This window comes from Pseudochaenichthys georgianus, chromosome 21 (genome assembly GCF_902827115.2).
Source record: "Pseudochaenichthys georgianus chromosome 21, fPseGeo1.2, whole genome shotgun sequence".
NCBI classification, from domain to species: Eukaryota; Metazoa; Chordata; class Actinopteri; order Perciformes; family Channichthyidae; genus Pseudochaenichthys; species Pseudochaenichthys georgianus.
The window spans coordinates 36,753,943-36,780,992 of record NC_047523.1 but is presented as its reverse complement, the minus strand read 5'-3'; the positions used below and the strand labels follow the sequence as shown (position 1 = coordinate 36,780,992).

Here is a 27,050-nt window from a genome sequence, read left to right as displayed (position 1 = left end):
CGCTGCACTTCCACTGTGCATCCAGACAAAGTCGGACTCAGCGTGCAAGCTTAGCAGAAAGAGCTGCTGGAGGATGACCAGGAGGAGAAACGCTCCAACAGACGGAGCTGCAGGAGGAGAGGACACAGAGCTGAGGAGAGGACACAGAGCTGAGGAGAGGACACAGAGCTGAGGAGAGGACACACTGAGGTGAGACTGCAACACACACTGAGGTGAGACTGCAACACACACTGCAACACACACTGAGGTGAGACTGCAACACACACTGCAACAAAAACTGAGGTGAGACTGCAACACACACACACACACACACACACACACACACACACACACACATGTCGTTGTGTCCCTGAGACCCTTCACCCGAAATTGCTCCTGTGGGGATTGGCCACAGTACTGAGTATGTAAGTCGCTTTGGATAAAAGCGTCTAACAAGTGTCATGTGATCTATCTATCGTCTTCAGATCATTTGTTTGAGTGGGTTAGCAGTTTTCCAAAAACCATATTGATTGTAATACACATATTGAGGGGCTTATTTTCAGATCCAATCAGAGAGCACGAGGAATTAAAAAAAGATATCTATCGGTATATTTAAGATAAAATGAAAGTCTCGTTGCCTTTTTTATTGCTTTAATTACATTTTCTGAAATATGAAAACTGAAAACAAGCAACATTGCATCTAAAGTTGTTCAAATGTGCTCCTCACTGCCGCAGACCTCGACAGTATTTTACTACATTACGAGACTTGATCCGTGATCTGTGTTTTGCAGAGCGGGCATTTTCACCACAAGCAAGCCAACAGCACGGCACTGACAGACAGACAAATCAATGTTAAAGGATAAAGGGCCTTATTTATTACAGCATTCGTGGAATCCGTTCTAGATCCGTCTGAAAGAACTCGCTATTACACTAAAAAGCTGTATCTTATAAAGCGTGCATTAATCGGCTGCGTCTCTTCCACTCGGTGTTTGTGGGTTTTCATTCTCAATCACAACCGGGGAGAGATACATTTAATTAGACGTGTGAATGTGGGGGTTTATAAACAAGGTCGTATCAGATCTTTAGAGAAAATATAATATTTGAAACCTGCAGAAAAACATCATGTGGCCTTAATATGCTTTTTGGGGTTTTCCTCCCTGTAGTGTGTTATACAAGTTTGTGTGCATGTAAATGGTCTGCAAAGGCTAACATCCCTGTCTCTCCCACACACACCCCCCTGCCTGAAACGCCTCCATTGGACTCCTTTGTTTACTTCCTGAACATAGTGACATCACTTTGTTACACTCGCGCTTCTATTGGCTAGTGCTCCCACACATTGTACATGACATCTCTAAGCGGTTGACCAATCACAACAGGGCCGGCAAGCTCACCAATCAGAGCAGACTGGGCTCTGGTTTCAGACAGAGGGTGAAAAGAGGTGCTGCAGCACAGTGTGAGAAGAATAAAGAGCTTTTGAACGTTAAAGCATGGAGACATGTAGAGACACTACATACAACTAGAGAATGCAATTCCTGAAGAAATTGCTCGTGGGAATGCTTTATGCTGAAAAGCTGACGCTAAACTGCTGAAATGTAATGAAGAAAGTGAAGGATTTAGATTGAGATGATACATGAACACTGGGGGCTTGAATTTGTGATGAGAGAAGAAAGTCAAAAGGCTTGGAAAAGCAGCAGAATATTTGAACTGCAAACTTTTGAACCAACTTGATGGCGAATGATCTGTCGCCATGGCAACGGCATTTGATGACATCCCATAATACGCTTAGATGCGTTGATGGCTGCATCGTTACCAAACCTGTGAAGTTGTGGGCCGTTGGAGCATCTAAGTGTGCTTTTTGTACTTACGGGTCAATAATGTGGCCTTTTTGGCAGACTAGCTAAAGGCTGCTGGGGGTGAGATGAGGCTGAACTTACAATGGGCTTCAATGGAGACATGTTGAGAGTTGTTGTCACTTCGTGCCTCAAGAGGCTTTTTGTTTAATTATTTTGCTTAATTTTGTATCATTCAAGCTACGAGATGTTTTCCTACGTTTGTCATGAAGTCTTATATCTGAGGAATGTAGGGTTTGGGAATTATGGCAAGTTTAAAAGAAAATATGAAAGCAAAATTAAATCTGTCCTCCACTCTAGCTGTGACATCACGCACTCTACAATCTGAAGAAGGCCTCTTTACCAAGGTCTGAACAATGTTTAATATCTCTAAAAGTACGAATCAGATTTAAAACTTGTGTTACACGAATAATGTCAGAAAGATGTGTAACAGTTTAAAGTTGGAATGAGGTTTCTGAGTGAAAGTATGAAGGAACAGTTAGCAGTTGAAGTTGCATGAAGATTGTTGAAGTCTGAAGATTTTCTCCATTGACTTCCATGTTAAAAATGTGATGTATTATGGGATGTATCTCTGGAATTATGAAAGTTATGAATGAGAAAAGTAATAGCCATAGAATCCCGACCGAGCTGATCGTTTTGATGTTTGAACATGTCAGAAACAAAAACATACAACAATAATATATATATATTCTCTTTTTTTCCTTTTTTTTTCTCACTCAAATGAATAATTATAACAAAGTACAACAAAATAATAATAATTCTCAGATAGTCTCTGTCATGTTCAACAGGGGCAAGAAAAGCTTAAAAAAACTTTTCTGGTCCTACCCCTTCTAGCATATATTTTCCTTATAAATAAAACATTAGGTCATCGTCATCAGCGACATGTTTGTCTTGTTCATTTGTTTGCGTTTTGTTTTCTTACAAAACAATCAGAAATAAATTACTTTTACAATTACAAGAAATAACAACAAATGGGATTTTACAGGTCCTGTTCACAACCATTCATGATTTGGCTCCTAAATAATGCTTTCAGTTTAGACTTGTACAATATCTCAGTGCATCGTTTCAGTTGTTCCACAGACGAACACCTCTTGATGAGATGCAGTGAAGTGGCATCTGTTCGTACGGGTGGTTTTTTGAAAATGCAGTTTCCTCTCAACATGTGCCTGCTTTCTCTCCGTGTGAGAAGTCCCTGGATGTTATGAGGTCATTGTTGATTTGCGGCTTTGAACATCATTTGAATAGTTTTATTGTCAACCAGGTCTTGTAGTTTTAGTGTTTTTAGTTTGATGAACAATTTATTTGTAAGTTCTCTGTACGTAGTTTTATGTATAACTCGTATGGCTCTTTTTTGCAGGATGAAGATAGGATGTTTGTTTTATGTGTGTTCCCCAAACTTCCACACAACACATCACGTATGGAAGTATGAAGCAGCAGTACAGCATACACTGAGCTTGAGAGGACATGGCGTCAGGACTCAGTGAGGATGAGTCCGTGTGTGTGAAGTTTCATATTTGTCACATCTGCTTGTTGTTGCAGGAATAGAAGCGATGCTGACTCAGCTGGTTTTGGGATGGACTGCCTTGCTCAGCGGCCTCCAGCCAGCGGCTGCCTCCATCACAACCAGTGAGTGAAACATGTGCGTCATCACATACTTCCAGTGTATAAACAAAGGAGTACTGACGGAGCGGTCACATGATAACGCACATGGTCAAATCGTATCAGGTTTATTATCTTTGAAATGTGTGTCTGCAGGGTTACTGTCTAACAGAGACAGCAGGGGGGCCGCTCCAAAATGTCAAATCTTCATCTCTCCTCCACCTCCTCCACCGGTGTTTCCTACTGTCAACCGACAAGAAGAGCTGATGGTGACGACACACACACACACACACACACACACACACACACACACACACACACGCACGCACGCACGCACGCGCGCGCACGCACGCACGCACGCACACACACACACACACACACACACACACACACACACACACACACACACACACACACACACACACACACACACACACACACACACACACACACTTGCATAGTCTGAATAAGGGTGTCTCTCTCTCTCTTCAGGTGGATATAACAGAACTCATCACAGGACCAACAGGAGACAAGGTACTGTGGGGCAGACCTCAGTTATTAATACCACAAAACATACATGAGTTATTTAACCAATCGCATGTGTATTTAAAGTCCGTCCCGCTTTCTTCACTCCTTTACTGTTATCACATGATGACACTTTAATGGTGTTTGTGTTTGAAGGGCTGCAGAGGACCCAGAGGACGGGAGGTACAGTGACACACACTCAGAACCACACACACATGACTTTTCTCTGGATGTGAAACTGTGGAAGCTCTCCTGTGTGTGTCAGGGTCCGCCTGGTGTGAGGGGTCCAGAGGCCGAACACGGAGCACAAGGAGCCATCGGGCAGCCGGGTCCAAAGGTCAAAGAAATAACATCAATCTTTCTAACCGTCCTCTGTCGTCTAAATTCTAAAATATGTGATATAACCTCTGTTTTAAAACGTTATTGGCCGGTGAGGCATGTCTAGGGATCCAGAAGTCTGCATGGGTTTACGAAGTTCCTTATAGAAAATATCTGTGGAAACAGGTCGGGGTGAATCGTTTTATTTTTGGTCAAATTGTATCTTAATGCAAGCAACACCTTATGCTTATCACATCAGAACATGGGGTAGTGGAGTGGAGTCACGCCCAGCTGCTGCACCCCACTCCTGGTGACCAAAAGACCATTTATTCAACTTTAACTTTTTCTTTAACAAAGAAACCGGCTCGAGATACACTTTTTGTTATATTCCATGGAATGCTCTTAACATCCCGATAGCAATGAATATCTGAAGTGCTTTGACAAAAAATCCATAAAAAAATGTCATCTGTAGAAGCCGTAGTGCTGTAAAAAGTACAACCAATCCGTTTAGCTGGCCCGGCTAAACGGATTGGATGGCCTACCTGCCTGTCAGTCTACCATCGGGGCACAAACTTATCTCGTGCCCTCATTGGTCATGTGCGCGTTCGTGTGTGTTGGAGGAGGGGCTCTATAAGGAAGTTGCAGATTTTCTCCGGTTGTGTATTTTCAAATTCTAGCGATCTCGAGCCGGTTTCTCAAACTTACCTACCCCACCTTTAATGCAATATATGTCAACACCATCAAGGATCCATCCTTGACAAATCAGGCCTGATAAATAAAGTCCTCCACATCTTTTGACACCATTCTGATCATATTGAGGACTGTTGCAAAATTCTGTATATTTGTTTAGTGACTTTCCTTTATGATCGTTATGTTGTGTTTCCACAGGGAGAGAAGGGTGACCGAGGCTGGAGAGGTCTGTACGGAGACATAGGAACTCCTGGGATGATAAAGGTACCCTCACTCAACTCCTGACTCATACACATCGATCATATGCCGCCTGTTTTCATCTATATCACAATACTTTATGCAAACTAAGGCACAATTCAGTATTGACTGGACGTATTATCTGTATGTATAAGCTGTTATTTACACGTTAAGACACTGAAATGACATTTGGATTGCCAAATGGACCCTTTACCTGGTGCATGTCGCTTCATCAAATCAGTTGACTTATAACTGCATTAAAAAGGCATGCCAGACCTACATACATCTACACAATGCTTTAAAACATTATTTTAAAGCAAGCCACCACGAAATGCACCTGAGTGCAGCCTCATATGCAATTGAATGTTTGTGGTAAAAATGATTAATATTAGTATTGATATTCACAGGGCAGTAAGGGGGGTAAAGGATTCAGGGTAAGTGTCTTTTTTCTGTTATTTTATTAGATAAGTAAACAGCACTTCAATTTATTGTTATACTATGTGACTTTTTTATTTATTTATTATTTATAAGTGATTCTTTGTCTTTGTCTCTTTCATTTTTTATGTTCATTTGGAAAGTTCTTTAAATTCCCTGAATGTCAAAATGAGCAATAATACATGCTTTACGGACTTTATGGACTTTAAACACATTTTTTTTAAATGATTTTTTATGTATGTATTTGTACTGCTATGTTTGTAATTTTCTTTTTCTTAATGTTTTATGTGAGGGACTGCGGATGGAAAGTAGCTCAAAGCTAAATCCGGCATATTTACACTAGGCACATTTCATGTTTTAAAGGTGGGGTAGGTAAGTTTCAGAAACCGGCTCGAGATACACTTTTTGTTATATTCCATGGAATGCTCTTAACATCCCGATAGCAATGAATATCTGAAGTGCTTTGACAAAAATTCCATGAAAAAATGTCATCTGTAGAAGCCGTAATACTGTAAAAAGTACATCCAATCCGTTTAGCCGGATTGGATGGCCTACCTGCCTGTCAGCCTTCCATCGGGGGCCGGTTTCTCAAACTTACCTACCCCACCTTTAAGTGTTCATTAAAGGTGGGTAGGTAAGAATGGAGAAACCAGCTCGAGATCGCTAGAATTTGAAAATACACAACTGAAGAAAATCTGCCACTTCCTCACAGAGCCCCTCCTCCAACACACACGAACGCGCACATGACCAATGAGGGCACGAGATAAGTTTGTGCACAGATGGAAGGCTGACAGGCAGGTAGGCCATCCAGTTATTTTAGCCGGGCTGGCTCAGATGATTGGTCGAGCTTTTTACAGCGCCACGGCTTCCACTGATGAACGTTTTTTTATGTATTTATTGTCAAAGCACTTCATTGCTATCGGGATGTTGAGAGCATTCCATGGAATATCACAAGTGTTTCTGAAGTGAATTACCTACCCCAGCTTTAATGTGCAATGTCCCCGCCAAATAAATGGATAAATAAACATTTAGTGGCATTTCTTGAGAAAACCATCTTATCTTAATCTTAATTGCTTTCCATCAGGGGGAGAAAGGTGTGAGGGCAAAACGAGGACCAGCTGGAGACCTGGTGAGGAAAACCTGTCTCTCATTTGCTGCTGCTGGAAATGTGCCATCAATAAATGAATTCATGAAACATTCTGATGACTTCCTCTTCAGGGTGAGCCGGGCCGCCCTGCAGCGTCAGCAGAGAAGGTAGAACAAACATAAACATACAATCCCTAATGTTTAAAGAAAGTGTAATTAGACGGTATGAAGACGTTGACTTGTGATTGTGTTCTGATTTTATGTGTCAGTATTTGTAAGCAACGGTGACCGAAAGAATATCGCTTTTATTTCACTTTGTTATGGTTATTTTCTTTTTTCTTTAATAAGGGGCAGGTCAAATGAGACTTTCTTCTCCCTGCTCCTTTCCACCATGCGCTATACATTTTTTAAAAACAGTATGACATGTTTTGCAAAGTGTACATGTTTTAAAATAACTGCCTTGTGTGGAATAAACAAATACATATGAATGTGAGTCCAGCTGTGAAGGCATGCTGTTTAGCGCTGACTGACTTGCTGTTCTGTTGCAGGGCGACCCGGGCCAGAGGGGGGGGGCAGCGCCGAGGGGGGAGCCGGGACCCCGAGGAGAACCGGGAGCCAGGGGACCCTCGGTGGGTGGAGGCACACACACACATCTTAGTATATTCACATTGAAGGCTGAGGAGAAGCAGCGGTTTATGACCACTCATCCTATAACTCAGCGTTACTATAGTTTATTCAAAGATGTGCTCATTGAGGATTGGTCACACCTTCTTCCAAGATACTGGGGACACAGCTGAAGTCTCTGATTCAAGTCTGCCTAAGTATGGACGACGATTCCACTTTTTACTGTCTGATAATATAATCAACCTCATGTATCGACCAACACTGATCTAATACATCTTTTTTGTTCCTCTCTTAGACGACTCATATTTTAATAATACATTTGTATGGATGCAGTTTTCTGTGTGAAACAAATATTGTACTTCCCTAAAGGCGGAAATGCAAAGCCCACAACCCATAATGCAACACTACTGCTTGTTTTGATTGACCTTTAGCCACATTTTGATGAGTCAACAACCAATATGTTACATTTTGTGCCAACTTTTATGTCTATGTACTAGAGGGCTGCTCGATTATGGCAAACATCGTAATCACGATTATTTTGGTCAATAATTGATATCACGATTATTAAATACGATTATTCATTGACTTTGGAAACATCCATTTATTGAACTTCAAAACAAATAATAATTTGACACTATCTTTTTAACTGTTGATTACCCTGAACGTATAATTCAAAACTAAATGATACACACGCCAGAGCTGCGCTTTGTCACCAATCCTGTTTGTAATATACATGGATCGGATTTCGAGGCGTAGTCGTGGGGGAGGGGGTCTGCAGCTCGGTGGACTAAGGATTGCACCACTGCTTTTTGCAGATGATGTGGTTCTGATGGCTTCATCGGTCTGCGACCTTCAGCACTCACTGGATCGGTTCCCAACCGAGTGTGAAGCGGCTGGGATGAGGATCAGCACCTCCAAATCTGAGGCCATGGTTCTCAGCAGGAAACCGATGGACTGTCCACTCCAAGTAGGGAATGAGTCCTTACCCCAAGTGAAGGAGTTCAAGTATCTCGGGGTCTTGTTCTCGAGTGAGGGAACAATGGAGCGTGAGATGGGCCGGAGAATCGGAGCAGCGGGAGCGGTACTGCAGTCGCTTTACCGCACCGTTGTGACGAAAAGGGAGCTGAGCCAGAAGGCAAAGCTCTCTGTCTACCGGGCCATTTTCGTTCCTACCCTCACCTATGGTCATGAAGGGTGGGTCATGACCGAAAGAACGAGATCGCGGATACAAGCGGCCGAGATGGGTTTTCTCCGCCGGGTGGCTGGTGTCTCCCTTAGAGATAAGGTGAGAAGTTCGGTCATCAGGGAGGGACTCGGAGTTGAGCCGCTCCTCCTTCGCGTCGAAAGAAGCCAGTTGAGGTGGTTCGGGCACCTAGTAAGGATGCCACCTGGGCGCCTCCCTAGGGAGGTGTTCCAGGCACGTCCAGCTGGGAAGAGACCAAGGGGTAGACCTAGGACCAGGTGGAGGGATTATATCTCTTCGCTGGCCTGGGAGCGCCTTGGGATCCCCCAGTCAGAGCTGGTTGATGTCGCCAGGGAAAATAAAGTTTGGGGCTCTCTGCTGGAACTGCTACCCCCGCGACCCGACCACGGATAAGCGGGGAGAAGATGGATGGATGGACAAATAAATGAGATCAAATATGTTGCAGTCACAACCTAGCAAAGCAAAATAATCGTTTTTTTCGATTAGGTTGTTTTCGTAATTGTGGCAGGCCAAAATCATAATTGCGATTAAAATACAATTCACTGCACAGCCCTACTATGTATGTATACATCTATGTAGTTTAACACATCATTTATAATTCCAGTGCAAAGTAGGGAGCTTTGCTAATCCCTACTAACGAGCTACCTGTTTTACATTGGCTGAAATAAATGCTTGTCTTCAGGCGCTGAAGGGATCTCGTGGATCTTCAGGACGGCTCGGTCGTCCCGGTTCTGCAGGACGGTCCGGGCCGACTGGAGACCCGGGACTACCGGGACAAGGTGAGTGACGGCAATACAACAATAGAAAGCAGGATCAAAAATATGGCTCTGAATTGATCTACGATACCAATACAAACCATGATATGAACAGAAAGGATCATTAGACTCAATCGAGCAGGTCACATTCATTAGAAAGTGAAAGAGTAATATGAGCGCAATGACTTTGTGTTTTGTGTTAACTAAGTGGAAATAGTCCAGTATTTCCCTAAAAATAAACACAGATCAGAGCAAGGAACATCGGTTGTTGATGATTTGATACGCCCACATCTTGATTAACAATGTCTCTTAGTCTTAGTAAAGGTAAGGTAAGGGTAGATGTCGCATTCAGGGACGAATGCTTTACACTGAACACATGGTTTGCTTTTAAAGAATGAAAACAAACATAAGGAAGAGATTAGTGAGCAAGAACCAACAATACAGTTAAAAGAAAAAACTGAAATAGTAAATGTGAATTATTATTCCATGGTGTTGTTCGGATCAGCTCTTGTTATCTGATCCGTTGTGTTGCAGTGCACGTCCTGCCGGGCCTGCAGGGAGACGCAGGAGAGGGAGGAGCCGCCGCAACATGCGACTGTTCAGAGGGAGAGAGACCTAAACCACCGAGAGACAAGGTCCCAGGCGGTCAGTGACGCACACACACACCACACACACCACACCACACACACACACACACACACACACAACACACACACACACACACACACACATCACACACACACACACACACACTCTTGCTGAATCTTGCTGTGTGTGTTCGATCTTCCTGGCGGACGGGGAGAGGCAGATGAGGAGGCTGAGGGGGGAGAACGTTATGGTTCTGAGGACCGACAGGACGCTCTGTTCATCTACTCTGACTCCCAGTGGGTCAACGTACTGGTCAACCCAGCTGGGGATGAATAGAAACACTGAGATATAACTCCAGAACATCACCAGGGTTACAGAAACAAGTGGGTATCTTCCCATTAACTATTATGTTAGTAATACACCCCTGTGCCTCACTAGTGACAATGGTGTTACAAACTGGTACTTAAATTAATAAAAATCAGTAATTAATGTCGTAGTTATCATGACATGAAAATAATACTATGCCTAACAGTTTCCTAGCAGTTTTGGGAAGTCTTTGTCCTCTCTGGGTTATTCTGATTATTCACACACTACACTATGACTCTTTTCACATTTCCGACATACTTTACTGTGGCTTTTCATGTTTAAAAAAGACCTATGACCTTTTAAAAATATTTAGTACATAGTTTAGTCTTTTTAAACATAAAAAGCCACAGTACTTTCATACTTTCAAAAAAACTGTAAATAATGGATGTTTTTTTTAAAGTGAGGCTTAAGGTTTACCCCCATTGTACAAGTGGAGCTGGAGTCGACAACCGACCTTAACGTGTTCCGAAGAGAGATGGATGTTTAATTTAATGACTTTATTATATTCAACCCTCATCAACTCTTCCTCTTCTGTCCTCATGCTGCTTCCTGATTGGACCAGGAGGATTCCAGACACTGAGCCCTCTCCAGTCAACACCCGCTGAAGGGCCCTTGAGCAAAAACCCAAACACACTTCCAGGTGTAGACTTGTATCATTTAGTGAATGTAAAAGTTAATGACAATTTGCCGATGTTTGAATAAAGGTGTGCCTGACCTCTGTACATCTCCGTAAGAATGTAAATATATATTACAGTAGGCTCGAACATTTCTTATTATTTATTTACATATGCATGTTTTAGACAATATCTTTCCATAGTGTTTCTCTTTTGAAACACTAACTACTTAACTCTGTTTCCGTTGTAATGTATAATTAATATTTACTGTCTCTTGATTAATAATAAAACTGTCATAATCTTAGCTCTTCTGTTATAATCGTCTCCATTTTTCTTCAGGGATGTATCAATATAATGTGTGTGTGTCCAGTATGTGTGGTGTGCAAACATTTGTGAGGTTGTAGTTTGAGGTGGAACATAATCAAGAGGGATATTTTCAACATGCTCTACTATAACTTCTTAAATGTTTTCTACTTAATAAACGGACTTTTCTCAAATAGTTGACATGCTATGCTATGAGGCTGTGGTTCAGTGGATTAGTGTGGCTGGTTCAATCCCCACTGCAGTCAGCATGCCTGTTGGTGTTTCTCAATGTCGCTTCCTTGGTAGGACATGTCCCTCCGAGTCAGGTCCTTCAGAAGCGAGGCAAGAATCCTTCCTAGCCTCGGAAAACAAAGAATGGTGGAACAGGTGTGCGTCATATGCGAGACATTGAGAAGCACCCTCTGTGTCCTTGGGCAAGAAGACACTTCCCCTCAAATTGCTCCAGCGGGAATTGCCCACAGTATTGAGTTTATAAGTCACTTTAGGGTAAAAGTGTTTAACTCAGTGACATGTATTTACTTTTTTTACATTTTCAACATACTACACACTACACTTGACTTCACTTTACATCTTAAAGAATCATACAATGTTATGATTTATGATATTCCGGACACACAGTATATGAACACTCTTCATGTTTTCGGACAGACTACCCTTTTACTTTTTGTCATGATATTTTCAACACACTTGACTTACTTTGAACTGACGACACACAAGTCTAAACATCTCTAACACTGGCTGGTTGAAGATGGCTGTTAGTTTAGGAAGAACTAGAACCTTCCTGAGATGAGTACGCATTTGAAACACATTATTATAAAGACAAGTTCAACCACTGCTGAATATTCTAGCGCCCGTGTAAAGACTCTCACTTCGGGTTCACTCATTTCTCTTTTATTTGAAATGCAACAGCAGGTTTGACACCCTGCAGCCATGTTGTCTGCAGGGTGTCTTTGAGCAAGACATCGATCAGTTTGACTTAAGTCCTTCTGGAGTGATCTCTCTCCTGCGGGCCGGTACAGGGCGTAGGAAGTACTTCTCTCTTCTCCCCTCCAACAATATCACAAAACACATCTGATGTCAAAACGAATGAAAGTCATTTTGTAACCATAATAATTATACATTCAAATTAAATCGGAGTACTTCAAAAACAAACGATTGCACATTAAAAACCAAAGCTGGAGTAGAAATAACACATTTTTGGCATCTGTTTTGAACCGGCGATGTCACGTGGATCATTTTAATCTACTGAAACAGAACGGTAGAAACAGATCCAGAGTCAGCTGAGCACAATGTAAAAACCTTATCATGATTAATTAAAAACTTACATTTCGTCACTAGTACTTGTACTATGTAATGACAATAAAGTTGAATCTGAAGTATTAAGAAAGCCTTGCAGCTGATCTGGACACGGCTTGTTCCTCAAGATGACAGAAACCTCTGGCAAAGTATCTAACTATTCAAGCGACTGGGTTTTTAACGCACTAGTTTAACCGTTCGCTGAATCTTTTTTAGAAAGAAACGGTCTGACATTATCTCCTGACTGGACAACTTCCCAAAGTGTGTCAGGGTTTATCCATTAGCCATCTTTCCATAAGTGCTACTGCTTTAAGAGTGCTCTCCTTTTTGAAATATGTTTAAATGATAATTGTTAGTTGAAACAAAGTGGCTAAACAAAACGGGTGAATTGTAATATTTCAGAAGCTGCAACCAGTGCATTCTTAACATGTTTGCTTAACCTTAAATATGTATAAACTTGTTTCAGATCACAATTTACTAATCAGTTAAAAACCTCGTGATTTAAAGTCTAAACATGAGGCTGTCTGTAACCTTGCACAGCGGAAGAGTTAAACAATGTAATTGTCAGAAACATCAGAAACACATCCATGCTAACCGCGAGTCTGACACGTGGTGTTACTACGGGCCGCAGTGTGTGTTTGATATCCCAGAGGGAGGCACCTCCAGTTTGATCTGCTGCGTGTTCCACATCAGCTCCTCAGGCTTCCGTATCGGTTAACATTCTGTATTTAGAAACGATGGCAGTGTGAATGGTAAACATAAACTCCAGGTGTCAGCAGGTCAGAAAGCTGACGCTCGATATCACAGAAGTCACAGTCGAGGTGTGATGCTAGCTAGCACACAAACACACACACACTTGTGAGCGTTGAGTTGTTCAGGCACTTGTTCCCAAGGCTTCCTTCGGGCTCCTCTGATCACACTAATATCAAAGTGATCAGGAGATGACAAACAAGTGACGGTTTATTAACGATAGCAAACTGTTCATTGTAGCGTGGAATAATAGCGATCAAACAACGACCTACCATACTGCCTGAAGCTGATTCATTAACTACCAGAATAGAGTCTGTTTCATGAAGTCTGCTACCAAATGTGCGACATGTTGTTTCATGTGATGCTAATAGCTAAGGCTGCGCTCAGATTAAAAGAAAGACAGTCCTGATAATGGAAAAGTAATTATTATTAAACATATAAATAAACATACTATACAATGAGAAATGTGCAACCTATGTCCTGATTAGCAGGGAAGAAAATGAATATAGCATAGTATTAAGATGTTTTGCGTGAAAATATTGTATAGGCAAGTATTTTTATTGTATTTAAATTATTAATACTGCAAATACAAATTAAACTTTTTTGGTAACAAGTGCTTTTACAGTTTACTACATGGTGGTTATTCTGTACATTTTCTTTCAGATCCGATTGGTAGAAATTGATTTAAAACAAAGAAATCAAATTAAAATATTGCACGAAACCTTTATCTTATTCGATAAAACAGAAGTTGACAAACTGCATATTTTGCAGTTGAAAAAAGTATATAAATAGCATTGTATGTTATTGGTTGGGACACAGTGTCTTTTATGATAATACCACTGGGTGGCGCTGAACCACAATAACTCAGTTTGCCTTTTATTTGTCCAAATTCAGATTCTGTGGCCGTATCACAAGTTACTTATCATCACAATACAATGGTGCTGTACAATATTGTATCATGAGGACTCTGGCTCGTGAAGACATGTGAAAAACACTGGTTCAATAATATCTCCATGAAAAGTCCTGAAATCTGAGCACAGCCTTCCACGATGTTCTCCACTAAGTGTGCATTTAAGTCTTGAAGCTCTCATGAAATCAAAAGAAATCTGAGAAATGATCCAAATATTTCAGACATATTTTGAGAACACAGACCCGTCGTTCTCTTCATTAAAAACTTAAAATAATTATAATAATAATATCTTTCCAGTATTAAATAATCTTATATAAAAACACACACACAAAGTTTGAAAGAAATGGCAATGCTACCCCCCCACTAACCCCTTTCCCTCCCCGAGTCTCTATACACACCTTCCCACAATCCTCTCTGATTCCCCTGACCCCCCCTTCGTCCTCCATGCAGTTCCGGTTTCTGAGCAGAACATTGTCTCTGCTGCTCTGTCCTTCAAGTCTTTTGTATATTTCGATGCAAAGCTGCACGGACATTGTGAAAAAAGCTTGATTGGGTGATTTTCTGGCTTGCTTGTATACAGATATATATACATATATATAGATATTTGTACTCATGTAATGATAGGTAATGATACTAATAATGAGGATAATAGGAACAATCATATGATGATCTCAGGAAAAGACGGCTTGCTACTTGTTCGGGATGGTTTCAGGATGAGGAGAGACGGACAAGTCAACAACACACACGATTACTTCTTCTTCCTCAATAGTCACTTTTTTCTCTCCCTACCACTCCCCCGTCAGTTTGGTGCTTTGGTCCCGCTTCGGGGGTGCGGGGGGGGGGCCTCGCCGCAGCGTTGCATAGCCTGAGATGTTGGCGTGTTTGGTGGAGTGGGAGTTGTGTGGTGGCGAGAGAGAGTTTGGGAGTGTCCTCGAACGCCCCCCTGCTGCTGCATGAGCTCCGGGGGGGAGGAGGAAGGAGCGCCATGTCGTCCACGGTGCCCATGGGAGAGGAGAGGGAGACCCCAGCTTAATGTGCCATGTCCCCGCCAAATAATGGATAAATAAACATTTAGTGGCATTTCTTGAGAAAACCATCTTATCTTAATCTTAATTGCTTTCCATCAGGGGGAGAAAGGTGTGAGGGCAAAACGAGGACCAGCTGGAGACCTGGTGAGGAAAACCTGTCTCTCATTTGCTGCTGCTGGAAATGTGCCATCAATAAATGAATTCATGAAACATTCTGATGACTTCCTCTTCAGGGTGAGCCGGGCCGCCCTGCAGCGTCAGCAGAGGAGAAGGTAGAACAAACATAAACATACAATCCCTAATGTTTAAAGAAAGTGTAATTAGACGGTATGAAGACGTTGACTTGTGATTGTGTTCTGATTTTATGTGTCAGTATTTGTAAGCAACGGTGACCGAAAGAATATCGCTTTTATTTCACTTTGTTATGGTTATTTTCTTTTTTCTTTAATAAGGGGCAGGTCAAATGAGACTTTCTCTCCCTGCTCCTTTCCACCATGCGCTATACATTTTTTAAAAACAGTATGACATGTTTTGCAAAGTGTAACATGTTTTAAAATAACTGCCTTGTGTGGAATAAACAAATACATATGAATGTGAGTCCAGCTGTGAAGGCATGCTGTTTAGCGCTGACTGACTTGCTGTTCTGTTGCAGGGCGACCCCGGGCCAGAGGGGGGGGGCAGCGCCGAGGGGGGAGCCGGGACCCCGAGGAGAACCGGGAGCCAGGGGACCCTCGGTGGGTGGAGGCACACACACACATCTTAGTATATTCACATTGAAGGCTGAGGAGAAGCAGCGGTTTATGACCACTCATCCTATAACTCAGCGTTACTATAGTTTATTCAAAGATGTGCTCATTGAGGATTGGTCACACCTTCTTCCAAGATACTGGGGACACAGCTGAAGTCTCTGATTCAAGTCTGCCTAAGTATGGACGACGATTCCACTTTTTACTGTCTGATAATATAATCAACCTCATGTATCGACCAACACTGATCTAATACATCTTTTTTGTTCCTCTCTTAGACGACTCATATTTTAATAATACATTTGTATGGATGCAGTTTTCTGTGTGAAACAATATTGTACTTCCCTAAAGGCGGAAATGCAAAGCCCACAACCCATAATGCAACACTACTGCTTGTTTTGATTGACCTTTAGCCACATTTTGATGAGTCAACAACCAATATGTTACATTTTGTGCCAACTTTTATGTCTATGTACTAGAGGGCTGCTCGATTATGGCAAACATCGTAATCACGATTATTTTGGTCAATAATTGATATCACGATTATTAAATACGATTATTCATTGACTTTGGAAACATCCATTTATTGAACTTCAAAACAAATAATAATTTGACACTATCTTTTAACTGTTGATTACCCTGAACGTATAATTCAAAACTAAATGATACACACGCCAGAGCTGCGCTTTGTCACCAATCCTGTTTGTAATATACATGGATCGGATTTCGAGGCGTAGTCGTGGGGGAGGGGGTCTGCAGCTCGGTGGACTAAGGATTGCACCACTGCTTTTTGCAGATGATGTGGTTCTGATGGCTTCATCGGTCTGCGACCTTCAGCACTCACTGGATCGGTTCCCAACCGAGTGTGAAGCGGCTGGGATGAGGATCAGCACCTCCAAATCTGAGGCCATGGTTCTCAGCAGGAAACCGATGGACTGTCCACTCCAAGTAGGGAATGAGTCCTTACCCCAAGTGAAGGAGTTCAAGTATCTCGGGGTCTTGTTCTCGAGTGAGGGAACAATGGAGCGTGAGATGGGCCGGAGAATCGGAGCAGCGGGAGCGGTACTGCAAGTCGCTTTACCGCACCGTTGTGACGAAAAGGGAGCTGAGCCAGAAGGCAAAGCTCTCTGTCTACCGGGCCATTTTCGTTCCTACCCTCACCTATGGTCATGAAGGGTGGGTCATGACCGAAAGAACGAGATCGCGGATACAAGCGGCCGAGATGGGTTTTCTCCGCCGGGTGGCTGGTGTCTCCCTTAGAGATAAGGTGAGAAGTTCGGTCATCAGGGAGGGACTCGGAGTTTGAGCCGCTCCTCCTTCGCGTCGAAAGAAGCCAGTTGAGGTGGTTCGGGCACCTAGTAAGGATGCCACCTGGGCGCCTCCCTAGGGAGGTGTTCCAGGCACGTCCAGCTGGGAAGAGACCAAGGGGTAGACCTAGGACCAGGTGGAGGGATTATATCTCTTCGCTGGCCTGGGAGCGCCTTGGGATCCCCCAGTCAGAGCTGGTTGATGTCGCCAGGGAAAATAAAGTTTGGGGCTCTCTGCTGGAACTGCTACCCCCGCGACCCGACCACGGATAAGCGGGAGAAGATGGATGGATGGACAAATAAATGAGATCAAATATGTTGCAGTCACAACCTAGCAAAGCAAAATAATCGTTTTTTTCGATTAGGTTGTTTTCGTAATTGTGGCAGGCCAAAATCATAATTGCGATTAAAATACAATTCACTGCACAGCCCTACTATGTATGTATACATCTATGTAGTTTAACACATCATTTATAATTCCAGTGCAAAGTAGGGAGCTTTGCTAATCCCTACTAACGAGCTACCTGTTTTACATTGGCTGAAATAAATGCTTGTCTTCAGGCGCTGAAGGGATCTCGTGGATCTTCAGGACGGCTCGGTCGTCCCGGTTCTGCAGGACGGTCCGGGCCGACTGGAGACCCGGGACTACCGGGACAAGGTGAGTGACGGCAATACAACAATAGAAAGCAGGATCAAAAATATGGCTCTGAATTGATCTACGATACCAATACAAACCATGATATGAACAGAAAGGATCATTAGACTCAATCGAGCAGGTCACATTCATTAGAAAGTGAAAGAGTAATATGAGCGCAATGACTTTGTGTTTTGTGTTAACTAAGTGGAAATAGTCCAGTATTTCCCTAAAAATAAACACAGATCAGAGCAAGGAACATCGGTTGTTGATGATTTGATACGCCCACATCTTGATTAACAATGTCTCTTAGTCTTAGTAAAGGTAAGGTAAGGGTAGATGTCGCATTCAGGGACGAATGCTTTACACTGAACACATGGTTTGCTTTTAAAGAATGAAAACAAACATAAGGAAGAGATTAGTGAGCAAGAACCAACAAATACAGTTAAAAGAAAAAACTGAAATAGTAAATGTGGAATTATTATTCCATGGTGTTGTTCGGATCAGCTCTTGTTATCTGATCCGTTGTGTTGCAGTGCACGTCCTGCCGGGCCTGCAGGGAGACGCAGGAGAGGGAGGAGCCGCCGCAACATGCGACTGTTCAGAGGGAGAGAGACCTAAACCACCGAGAGACAAGGTCCAGGCGGTCAGTGACGCACACACACACACACACACAACACACACAACACACACACACACACACACACACACACACACACACACACACACACACACACACACACACACACACACACACACTCTTGCTGAATTCTTGCTGTGTGTGTTCAGATCTTCCTGGCGGACGGGGAGAGGCAGATGAGGAGGCTGAGGGGGGAGAACGTGATGGTTCTGAGGACCGACAGGAACGCTCTGTTCATCTACTCTGACTCCCAGTGGGTCAACGTACTGGTCAACCCAGCTGGGGATGAATAGAAACACTGAGATATAACTCCAGAACATCACCAGGGTTACAGAAACAAGTGGGTATCTTCCCATTAACTATTATGTTAGTAATACACCCCTGTGCCTCACTAGTGACAATGGTGTTACAAACTGGTACTTAAAATTAATAAAAATCAGTAATTAATGTCGTAGTTATCATGACATGAAAATAATACTAATGCCTAACAGTTTCCTAGCAGTTTTGGGAAGTCTTTGTCCTCTCTGGGTTATTCTGATTATTCAACACACTACACTATGACTCTTTTCACATTTCCGACATACTTTACTGTGGCTTTTTCATGTTTAAAAAGACCTATGACCTTTTAAAAATATTTTAGTACATAGTTTAGTCTTTTTAAACATAAAAAAGCCACAGTACTTTCATACTTTCAAAAAAACTGTAAATAATGGATGTTTTTTTTAAAGTGAGGCTTAAGGTTTACCCCATTGTACAAGTGGAGCTGGAGTCGACACCGACCTTAACGTGTTCCGAAGAGAGATGGATGTTTAATTTAATGACTTTATTATATTCACCCTCATCAACTCTTCCTCTTCTGTCTCATGCTGCTTCCTGATTGGACCAGGAGGATTCCAGACACTGAGCCCTCTCCATCAACACCCGCTGAAGGGCCCTTGAGCAAAAACCCAAACACACTTCCAGGTGTAGACTTGTATCATTTAGTGAATGTAAAAGTTAATGACAATTTGCCGATGTTTGAATAAAGGTGTGCCTGACCTCTGTACATCTCCGTAAGAATGTAAATATATATTACAGTAGGCTCGAACATTTCTTATTATTATTTACATATGCATGTGTTTAGACAATATCTTTCCATAGTGTTTCTCTTTTGAAACACTAACTACTTAACTCTGTTTTCCGTTGTAATGTATAATTAATATTTACTGTCTCTTGGATTAATAATAAACTGTCATAATCTTAGCTCTTCTGTTATATCGTCTCCATTTTTCTTTCAGGGATGTATCAATATAATGTGTGTGTGTCCAGTATGTGTGTGTGCAAACATTTGTGAGGTTGTAGTTTGAGGTGGAACATAATCAAGAGGGATATTTTCAACATGCTCTACTATAACTTCTTAAATGTTTCTACTTAATAAACGGACTTTTCTCAAATAGTTGACATGCTATGCTATGGAGGCTGTGGTTCAGTGGATTAGTGTGCTGGTTCAATCCCCACTGCAGTCAGCATGCCTGTTGGTGTTTCTCAATGTCGCTTCCTTGGTAGGACATGTCCCTCCGAGTCAGGTCCTTCAGAAGCGAGGCAAGAATCCTTCCTAGCCTCGGAAAACAAAGAATGGTGGGACAGGTGTGCGTCATATGCGAGACATTGAGAAGCACCCTCTGTGTCCTTGGGCAAGAAGACACTTCCCCTCAAATTGCTCCAGCGGGAATTGCCCACAGTATTGAGTTTATAAGTCACTTTAGGGTAAAAGTGTTTAACTCAGTGACATGTATTTACTTTTTTTACATTTTCAACATACTACACACTACACTTGACTTCACTTTACATCTTAAAGAATCATACAATGTTATGACTTTATGATATTCCGGACACACAGTATATGAACACTCTTCATGTTTTCGGACAGACTACCCTTTTACTTTTTGTCATGATATTTTCAACCCACTTGACTTACTTTGAACTGACGACACACAAGTCTAAACATCTCTAACACTGGCTGGTTGAAGATGGCTGTTAGTTTAGGAAGAACTAGAACCTTCCTGAGATGAGCACGCATTTGAAACACATTATTATAAAGACAAGTTCAACCACTGCTGAATGTTCTAGCGCCCGTGTAAAGACTCTCACTTCGGGTTCACTCATTTCTCTTTTATTTGAAATGCAACAGCAGGTTTGACACCCTGCAGCCATGTTGTCTGCAGGGTGTCTTTGAGCAAGACATCGATCAGTTTGACTTAAGTCCTTCTGGAGTGATCTCTCTCCTGCGGGCCGGTACAGGGCGTAGGAAGTACTTCTCTCTTCTCCCCTCCAACAATATCACAAAACACATCTGATGTCAAAACGAATGAAAGTCATTTTGTAACCATAATAATTATACATTCAAATTAAATCGGAGTACTTCAAAAACAAACGATTGCACATTAAAAACCAAAGCTGGAGTAGAAATAACACATTTTTGGCATCTGTTTTGAACCGGCGATGTCACGTGGATCATTTTAATCTACTGAAACAGAACGGTAGAAACAGATCCAGAGTCAGCTGAGCACAATGTAAAAACCTTATCATGATTAATTAAAAACTTACATTTCGTCACTAGTACTTGTACTATGTAATGACAATAAAGTTGAATCTGAAGTATTAAGAAAGCCTTGCAGCTGATCTGGACACGGCTTGTTCCTCAAGATGACAGAAACCTCTGGCAAAGTATCTAACTATTCAAGCGACTGGGTTTTTAACGCACTAGTTTAACCGTTCGCTGAATCTTTTTTAGAAAGAAACGGTCTGACATTATCTCCTGACTGGACAACTTCCCAAAGTGTGTCAGGGTTTATCCATTAGCCATCTTTCCATAAGTGCTACTGCTTTAAGAGTGCTCTCCTTTTTGAAATATGTTTAAATGATAATTGTTAGTTGAAACAAAGTGGCTAAACAAAACGGGTGAATTGTAATATTTCAGAAGCTGCAACCAGTGCATTCTTAACATGTTTGCTTAACCTTAAATATGTATAAACTTGTTTCAGATCACAATTTACTAATCAGTTAAAAACCTCGTGATTTAAAGTCTGAACATGAGGCTGTCTGTAACCTTGCACAGCGGAAGAGTTAAACAATGTAATTGTCAGAAACATCAGAAACACATCCATGCTAACCGCGAGTCTGACACGTGGTGTTACTACGGGCCGCAGTGTGTGTTTGATATCCCAGAGGGAGGCACCTCCAGTTTGATCTGCTGCGTGTTCCACATCAGCTCCTCAGGCTTCCGTATCGGTTAACATTCTGTATTTAGAAACGATGGCAGTGTGAATGGTAAACATAAACTCCAGGTGTCAGCAGGTCAGAAAGCTGACGCTCGATATCACAGAAGTCACAGTCGAGGTGTGATGCTAGCTAGCACACAAAACACACACACACTTGTGAGCGTTGAGTTGTTCAGGCACTTGTTCCCAAGGCTTCCTTCGGGCTCCTCTGATCACACTAATATCAAAGTGATCAGGAGATGACAAACAAGTGACGGTTTATTAACGATAGCAAACTGTTCATTGTAGCGTGGAATAATAGCGATCAAACAACGACCTACCATACTGACTGAAGCTGATTCATTAACTACCAGAATAGAGTCTGTTTCATGAAGTCTGCTACCAAATGTGCGACATGTTGTTTCATGTGATGCTAATAGCTAAGGCTGCGCTCAGATTAAAAGAAAGACAGTCCTGATAATGGAAAAGTAATTATTATTAAACATATAAATAAACATACTATACAATGAGAAATGTGCAACCTATGTCCTGATTAGCAGGGAAGAAAATGAATATAGCATAGTATTAAGATGTTTTGCGTGAAAATATTGTATAGGCAAGTATTTTTATTGTATTTAAATTATTAATACTGCAAATACAAATTAAACTTTTTTGGTAACAAGTGCTTTTACAGTTTACTACATGGTGGTTATTCTGTACATTTTCTTTCAGATCCGATTGGTAGAAATTGATTTAAAACAAAGATGAAATCAAATTAAAATATTGCACGAAACCTTTATCTTATTCGATAAAACAGAAGTTGACAAACTGCATATTTTGCAGTTGAAAAAAGTATATAAATAGCATTGTATGTTATTGGTTGGGACACAGTGTCTTTTATGATAATACCACTGGGTGGCGCTGAACCACAATAACTCAGTTTGCCTTTTATTTGTCCAAATTCAGATTCTGTGGCCGTATCACAAGTTACTTATCATCACAATACAATGGTGCTGTACAATATTGTATCATGAGGACTCTGGCTCGTGAAGACATGTGAAAAAACACTGGTTCAATAATATCTCCATGAAAAGTCCTGAAATCTGAGCACAGCCTTCCACGATGTTCTCCACTAAGTGTGCATTTAAGTCTTGAAGCTCTCATGAAATCAAAAGAAATCTGAGAAATGATCCAAATATTTCAGACATATTTTGAGAACACAGACCCGTCGTTCTCTTCATTAAAAACTTAAAATAATTATAATAATAATATCTTTCCAGTATTAAATAATCTTATATAAAAACACACACACAAAAGTTTGAAAGAAATGGCAATGCTACCCCCCCACTAACCCCTTTCCCTCCCCGAGTCTCTATACACACCTTCCCACAATCCTCTCTGATTCCCCTGACCCCCCCTTCGTCCTCCATGCAGTACCGGTTTCTGAGCAGAACATTGTCTCTGCTGCTCTGTCCTTCAAGTCTTTTGTATATTTCGATGCAAAGCTGCACGGACATTGTGAAAAAAGCTTGATTGGGTGATTTTCTGGCTTGCTTGTATACAGATATATATACATATATATAGATATTTGTACTCATGTAATGATAGGTAATGATACTAATAATGAGGATAATAGGAACAATCATATGATGATCTCAGGAAAAGACGGCTTGCTACTTGTTCGGGATGGTTTCAGGATGAGGAGAGACGGACAAGTCAACACACACATCGATTACTTCTTCTTCCTCAATAGTCACTTTTTTCTCTCCCTACCACTCCCCCGTCAGTTTGGTGCTTTGGTCCCGCTTCGGGGGTGCGGGGGGGGGGCCTCGCCGCAGCGTTGCATAGCCTGAGATGTTGGCGTGTTTGGTGGAGTGGGAGTGTGTGTGGTGGCGAGAGAGAGTTTGGGAGTGTCCTCGAACGCCCCCCTGCTGCTGCATGAGCTCCGGGGGGGGAGGAGGAAGGAGCGCCATGTCGTCCACGGTGCCCATGGGAGAGGAGAGGGAGAGGTGGGAGGAGGTGAGGGAGCCGTGGCGAGACACCGACTTCCTCTTCAGGGTGCGGTTCAGGTCCTCCAGGAAGTGGGGTTTCAGCGTCAGGCTGCTCGGGCCCGGGGATTTGGGCGATGTGGGAGGTATGGGGGAGGAGGAGGTGGAGTAAGAAGGAGGCGGGGTTTGAGACAGAGGGGGAGGCGAGAGAGGGGTGTTTTCATACTGGTTGGTTTTGCTGGTCCTCCGGCTCAGGGAGGGAGGCAGGATCGCCCCCTTCTTTAGAGAGCTCTGCTTCCAGGAGGTGGAGGAGACGGGCTGCATCTGAGGCTGGGGGTTCACCACAGCCACTTTGGGCGGGTGGTGAAACTCCGAGGGGTGAGGAGGGGGAGGGAACAACTCAAAGTCACTCGGGGGAGGCGGGAAGTAGTCCAAGTCGAGGTGCTGAGGCTGGGCGGGGGGCGGCGGGGGAGGAGGGGAGGGGAACTCTGCGGGCTGATGGTGCGTCTGGAGACCTTGAAGTGCCAACGGGAGATTCGCCAGATTCAGTTTCCCAGGTTTGGGAAGAGGAGCAGGAAGCGAAGAGGACGAAGAGTCCTTGGAAGGAGACCCGGTGGCCGAGGAGGAGCTGGAGGAGGTTCCTGTCTGAGGGGCTTGTTGGCCGAACTTATTGACGAGGGTCTCCACTTTCTTCGGCCTCTCTTCAGCGGGGTCGCCGGTGGAGTTGCGCTGGATGGAGGAGGCTCTCTGCGGGGCGGGGGGCCCACGCTTGATGGAGGAAGAAGACGAGGAAGAGGGCGACTTTTTAATGGGGGATCCGGTCCTCGAGGAGGACGATGAAGACGGGGGAGGAGGGAAATCTCCCGAGTTGTCCAGAGGAGGAGGGGGAGGGAACTCTGGAGACAGTGGAGCCACGACGCCTCCCCCACCCGGCTGCCATTTTGGTTTGGCTTTGACCGCCGGGGGAGACGGAGGAGCCGAGAACTTGGATCCCTCCATGGAGCTGGAGGCGGACAGAGCGGAAGGGGAGGAGTTTCCCGGGAACTGATTGACGATCTGTTTGACCAATGAGGAGGTGGCGGCCGCGATGGACACCGAGGAAGAAGAGGAGGAAGAGGGAGAGAGGGTGAGGTTTTTGGAGGACAGGCTGTGCTGCTTTGGAAGAGTCGGGGGAGGCTGATTGGGGGAGTGTCCCGTGGAGAAGCTCTGCTGCTTTTTAAACGGCGGCTGGTTGCTGTACGGCTGCGTGGGAGAGACGGGGGAGAGGGCCATGGGAAGGGAGGAAGGACCTGATGGTTTGGGAGCAGTTTGAGGGGGGAAACCACCCGTGAAGGTTTTGGGAGGAGTGGGAGGGGGTGGGTTCGGGGAGAGAGGCCTTAGAGAGAGGGAGGCTGGGGGGGAAACCTCAGCAGGAGGAGGGGGGGGAGGAGGGGGAGAGTCCTCCAACATATCCGGGGTGAAGTCGTACACCATGTGGGGAAACTTGTGCGACAGGAACTGCTGGAGGCCGCTGTTCGTGAGGGGGGAGGAGTCTATTTCTGGTGGGGGAGGCAGGCTGAAACCATTCATGCTCTCTGGGGGAGGAGGAGGGGGGAGGTAGGCGGGCTCTAGCAAATCCTCGTCCAATGGGGGTGGAGGAGGAAGGAGAGAAGAAGGGCTCGGCGGACCGAATTTCAGAGCGGCCATTGCTGATCCGGGTGTTGGTTCTGAGGGTGGGGGAGGAGGGGGGGGACACGGGAGGAGGGGGGAGGAGGAGCTGTACACGGCGGGGAGGGTGTTGTAATTGGGCTTCGCTGATTGGTTCTGGCTCTGGAGGCGGGCCAAGGTGCTGTATTTGACGTAGGAAGGGGTGGAGGATGACGTCTGATGGTCCACACTGTCGATGGGAGGGGGAGGAGGAGGAGGAGAGGGGGGAGACGGAGAGGAGTCCTCTGATTGGACGAGGCCTTCTGTGTAGCTGGAGCGGGAGGGAGGGGGCTGAGGGGAGAGGATCTGCACCGGGATGGGCCTACTGATGGGGTCGATCCTCATCATCTGGAGAGGAGAGGAAGAGAGGGGAGGAAACAAGAGAGGAAGAGAAGATGGAAGAGAGGGGAGGAAACAAGAGAGGAAGAGAAGATGGAAGAGAGGGAGAGAAGGAAGCAAGAGAGGGGAGGAAACAAGAGGGGAAGAGAAGGAAGCAAGAGAGGGAGAGAAGATGGAAGAGAGGGAAGCAAGAGAGGGGAGGAAACAAGAGAGGAAGAGAAGGAAGCAAGAGAGGGGAGGAAACAAGAGAGCAAGAGAAGGAAGCAAGAGAGGAGAGGAAACAAGAGAGGAAGAGAAGGAAGCAAGAGAGGGATGAGGGAGGGATAGTGAGACACAAGAGAAGGGAGGAAGAGAAACAAAATTACAACAAGTAAAAGACGAGTGTAGCATTATCATGAAGACAATCCAAGATGCAGGAACCAACAGCAAACAGTGCAGTGTGAGAACACACACATTGAAACTCAGCATGGTGTCTGCTGTCCTACGCCTAACCCCTAACCACCTAACCCCTAACGCCTAAACCCCTAAACCCCTAACCCCTAAACACCGAACGCAATGTTTCCCAACAACCAAACATGTTCAGAATGAGCCATTGCAGCCGGATCGCTGTTGAAGTGCCTGGTGTTGTGTTGGGAGCTTTACACACAGTCTGTGTGTAGCTTAAGCTCCATGGGACCATGGGACTGTTTCCCCACGCCAAGCAGAACCGTCCAAACTAAAGACCACCGCTCAGACGAGGCTCCACATCTGGGTTAGACTTGTGTCCAGGACCCAGTTCAGAGTCTTCTTGATGTATCCATCGCTGTTTATCTCGTCAACGCAACCTCTCCCGAGGAGTATTTACTAACTCAGCCAGTCACTGCATTGCAGGCTGAGACGCTCAACAATGGCAAACTAAACTAACTCAATCACATATTTTTTTACCAATTAAGTCAAATTAGACAATCTCTCACGGCACACTGGTGAACCACAGCATGCTGGTTGAAGATCACTGACCTAAGCCAAGGACTGAATTACAGCTCTGTCAACTGTTCCTGCACCACCATGGGCAATCTGAAGGAGTGACGGTGGGCTGTCTGAGGTCAGTCTATCTATCAGTCCATTTTCTTATTCAAATCATTGTCTGTTTTTGAAATGTTGTCAAACATATTCTAAGCTATGTCTGCTGATACATCATTAGCCATTAGGTTCAGGACAGGTGTGCATCTGAGTGATTACCAGTGCAGACAATGAAGAGGTGTTGTCATGACTACTTTTCAGTCCATTCACCCTGTCTTTTCTTCAGTGTCGGTA

General features: G+C 43.7%; 3 protein-coding genes and 1 long non-coding RNA gene across 4 annotated transcripts in view; 3 read left to right on the top strand and 1 right to left on the bottom strand.

Annotated features, from left to right (window-relative positions):
* Positions 1-102: 102 nt before the first annotated feature.
* On the top strand, positions 103-6,891 carry LOC117466402 (acetylcholinesterase collagenic tail peptide-like). The gene is made up of 9 exons (XM_034109609.2): positions 103-189; positions 3,369-3,455; positions 3,585-3,697; positions 3,921-3,962; positions 4,110-4,136; positions 4,219-4,290; positions 5,160-5,225; positions 5,606-5,632; positions 6,718-6,891. The coding sequence occupies exons 2-9, from the start codon at positions 3,380-3,382 to the stop codon at positions 6,889-6,891; spliced, it is 597 nt and encodes a 198-aa protein (XP_033965500.2). The 5' UTR covers positions 103-189; positions 3,369-3,379.
* A 406-nt stretch (positions 6,892-7,297) lies between these two features.
* LOC139435988 (uncharacterized) lies at positions 7,298-9,905 on the top strand. The gene is made up of 3 exons (XR_011645196.1): positions 7,298-7,348; positions 9,230-9,326; positions 9,837-9,905. It is a non-coding gene; the product is annotated as an uncharacterized lncRNA (long non-coding RNA).
* A 5,230-nt stretch (positions 9,906-15,135) lies between these two features.
* LOC117466401 (acetylcholinesterase collagenic tail peptide-like) lies at positions 15,136-19,570 on the top strand. Its single transcript, XM_034109608.1, has 7 exons — positions 15,136-15,147; positions 15,278-15,450; positions 15,831-15,912; positions 17,793-17,889; positions 18,402-18,511; positions 18,655-18,845; positions 19,392-19,570. The coding sequence occupies exons 1-6, from the start codon at positions 15,136-15,138 to the stop codon at positions 18,796-18,798; spliced, it is 618 nt and encodes a 205-aa protein (XP_033965499.1). The 3' UTR covers positions 18,799-18,845; positions 19,392-19,570.
* A 3,108-nt stretch (positions 19,571-22,678) lies between these two features.
* Positions 22,679-27,050, bottom strand: part of LOC117466993 (ras-associated and pleckstrin homology domains-containing protein 1-like) — an 80,716-nt gene continuing 76,344 nt past the window's right edge. The window contains 1 exon segment of the mRNA XM_071207076.1: positions 22,679-25,766. Within this exon segment, the coding sequence (XP_071063177.1) occupies positions 23,514-25,766 (2,253 nt within the window). The 3' untranslated portion in view covers positions 22,679-23,513.